The sequence below is a fragment of the Dendrobium catenatum genome, unplaced genomic scaffold (assembly GCF_001605985.2).
Source record: "Dendrobium catenatum unplaced genomic scaffold, ASM160598v2 original_scaffold_102455, whole genome shotgun sequence".
Taxonomy (NCBI): domain Eukaryota; kingdom Viridiplantae; phylum Streptophyta; class Magnoliopsida; order Asparagales; family Orchidaceae; genus Dendrobium; species Dendrobium catenatum.
The window spans coordinates 1-3623 of NW_021420893.1; the positions used below are offsets into that span (position 1 = coordinate 1).

The 3623-nt window shown below is 36.3% G+C and overlaps 1 protein-coding gene across 1 annotated transcript; it reads right to left on the bottom strand.

The window, feature by feature from the left end:
- Window positions 1-909: 909 nt before the first annotated feature.
- LOC110113066 (putative white-brown complex homolog protein 30) lies at window positions 910-1791 on the bottom strand (the record flags this gene model as incomplete). The annotated part of the gene is made up of 1 exon (XM_020845487.1): window positions 910-1791. A coding segment is annotated over one exon (882 nt), but the record flags the coding sequence as incomplete, so codon positions are not given.
- Window positions 1792-3623: the final 1832 nt, after the last annotated feature.

Sequence of the window (3623 nt, forward strand, 5' to 3'; positions counted from 1 at the left end):
CCGTGTCGGACACGTGTCCATGCCGTGTCCGACGCGTATCCGTGTCCGACACGTGTCAGACACTGCATACCCTCTTTAAGAGGCGTGTCGGTGCATCATAGCTTAATATCATTTCTGCAAGCAGTCTTGTCCGTTGTCGGTTAAGGGTGCATTTTCAATCAATTTGAAGGACATAACAAAGCTACCGAACAACTCCATGTGCAATATAATTATCAGTAGAAGCAGGAGCAGCAGCAGCCTTACCTCAACTCCTTAGCATCAAGTTAATGTGTTTTTCTTAACAAATCAATCATGGAAAGAGTTGCATTTGCCATCAATTCTGATTTTACCAAATCTTTTTGAACAAATCATAGACATGTTGGTTTTATCTTTCCATTATCATTCCTATATCTTTCACATTAATTTTACTGCCATTAACGCAACCAGTTGATACATCTCTCTTCATAGTTACAAGATCAGAGTGTGCCAGAAAATGAACAATCATCAACACAAGAAAATAGCACTCAGCATAACTCTAAAACTACATGGATGCCAACAGATGGAAAGAAATAACAGGGTCAAACGCCAATCAAAATTTGATAGTTTAAGTACCTCCACTTAGTGTAAGAATTAAGAAAATGAATTTATTGGTATACGCATGCAAGAAAACAAATCAAAAGTACCCCAAATGTGGAACATGCTGCGGGTTCAACACTTACTATAACTGTTTCTCCATCACAATTCCACTACTAACATTCTTCAAAGAATATCAAATGCAGCAATATCATGGCTCTGATACTAATGACTGACAATATGCTCGCTTTCCACAATTGCTGGAGTTGACTCATTAAAATTTCATAATAAAAGATGGTGCAGAAAAATAATGTACCAATATAAATTTAAAAAAGTAAAATTTTGAAGCATGCATACCAATCCATGTGCATATAAGCTACCATACCTGCACCGTGCACTGAACCATAGATTTTCTTCTACGGTTAAATTTCCATGCACAATATCGTCTTGTGGCACAAAACCAATGATTTTCTTATATGATCGGATAGACTCTGCTTTATCATTTATCAGAACTGAACCACTCACATCACATCCTGTTGTCTTGCCAGCCAGGGCATTGAGAAATGTTGTTTTTCCTGCTCCTGATGGACCCATAACAGCAGCCACACGACCAGGCATTAATTTCCCTGTTATACTCTTTAGGAGTTGCTTTTTACTTCCTTTCAGAGTTAGGGTTAGATTCTTGAAAGCAACTTCAATTACAGGTCTAGTTCTTATTTTATTATCAGTGGCCAATGCAACCACCCCTGAAAAAGTCAAATTGTTGGTTTGCCGTTGCATGGCCTTTTCTTTTTCAATTTGAGCATATACATACTTGAAGATTTGGCTACGAGTATGCATTTGCTTTCCTTTGGGCATATTCTTTTCAATATTTGTTTCACCTATTTGCACATGGAAACTCCCACTGCTCTCAGGGTAATCCTCAATTGAATTTACCATCTCAGAAACATTAATCTGCTCTTTGTTCATTGATGTTGATGGATTTGATAGTTTTAGAGGCACATCTGAATCATGTTGGTCGGAGCTCTTAAGAGATGACTTTCGACGGAACGTTCGGGATAGTCCTAGTGCATGCTTCTTTGCAAGATCTTTAGCAGCTTTCCACCTCTCACGAGCTTGCGCTATTTCTCTAGCACTTCTTGCAGCAGCGTCTCTGGATTTGGCTTCTCTTCTCTCTCGGCTAGTTAGAATTTGGCCCGAAAAGTTGTATATAATCAATAAGATCAAACTCAACGCAACCTATAGATAAGTATGGAATGATCAACTAGTCATCTCACAAAGTCACAGTAATATTAACCAAAAATGAATAAATATCTCATTTTTACGCTTTACATGATCAACATTACATTTGGCAATAGAAAAATTAACCATCAACGATAATAAGAATATCACTCTTCACATTTTAAAAGTGGTATTCAAGTGGAAGTTCAACAAGGATCTTTCTGATAATGCCTAAGGCAATTTAGGTACACATAAAACAAGTTCGTTCTTCTTGAAAATGAATAAAGTGGATTAAAGTCAATTATCTGCAGAATCAATAAACTGGTTGATGTAACGCGTGACAGCTACATTCCATTAGTGCTGAGTCATTTCTTGTTTCAATTGTCATTTTTAATCTACCATTTCCCGTCATTTCTCATGTCAGGATATTCAAGCTCGTTACTCACGTTGTATGACCATAATATAAAAACAAATATAAATAGACAAGTGTCGTCAAGAGGACATTGATAACTCTGCATTAGGACACTATTTTAAATACAAGTATAGCATATTATTCAACATGTTTATTTAATTTTTACAGTTTAACCAAATATATTTGATCTCATGAATAGAAATGTTGCAATCAAAAGCTACATTTAAGTATTAACATTAAACGTGAATCTATAATATTTTGAAGAATACGAATATGTGAAGTGTGAACCCGTAGCTAGGTCTCTTAGATTGTGAACATACGGTTAAGAACTATACGTGCAATTGTGCACATAAGCACAACCTACCGCACAGATATATTTTTAAGCTCGCGAACAAGCTCTATTCTATCTACGATATTTGTAGGTTTGTCAAAAGAACTATTAACCAAAAAAATTCCTAATGTATACAACAAACAGACCCTTGGATTTAACACCAACTCTGGTGATATTGTGCTAGATAAGCTTCCCATGGAGTTTAGGTGGCACATTAGGAGTTACAGTGTGAAACCTGTTAAATAAAACAAGCTAACTTTTAAACGTCAAGATGCCTTTTGGTATAAAGGTTGGAATTTCATTATGAAATTCTGAAGTTAAGCAGTTTGTGCACAACATTCTTGGGATGGGTGACCTCCTAGGAAGTTACACCAATGAGACAAAACGGTGAGGCCATTGGATCAAAACAAGCAGCACCTTGATAGTTAAGAGTTTAGGGTGCTATAAAATAATATCAGAGCAATACATCAACCAGAAGATAGGAATGAAGTGTCATACAAGACAAAGTGCTACATCATGAGATCCACCTCTTGAATCCTATATGGGACAAAGTGCTACATGGCGATAGCTATCACTTGAACTTGTAGGGGTCACCTCTAAAGTCTTATATGCCTAGTAGATGATTCTTGGATAAAAATGCTGACGATGATGAAAATTACTTAAGTGGAAAAGATTGTGCAACTCCTTAAATAAAAAAAAGCTAAACTCTTATATATGGAGTTGCCTCTTGGTATAATGGTTGAAATTTTATTAAGAAATTCCAAAGTTAAATGTGCTCGTGCTGGAGCAATCTTGTGATGGGTGTCCTCCTAAGAAGTTACACAAACAGAACAAAACCATTAGGCCATTAGACCAAAGCGGATAATACCTCGATAGTTAAGATTTGGTGCTATTAGATGCAAAGACAATGGAACAATTTCTTTAACTGAAATGACTCTCTACATCAATGAAGCTGCTTGTGCTTAAAATATGCCCCTAAAACACAATGATCATGCTTTAAGGCTCAAGCCTATTAGTCATTATGGACATGCATTTAAGTTTTGGAACTACTTGGTCCATCCCACACAAACAAAAAAAAAACATTTTGTAAGTCAAGGTCTGTGTTAA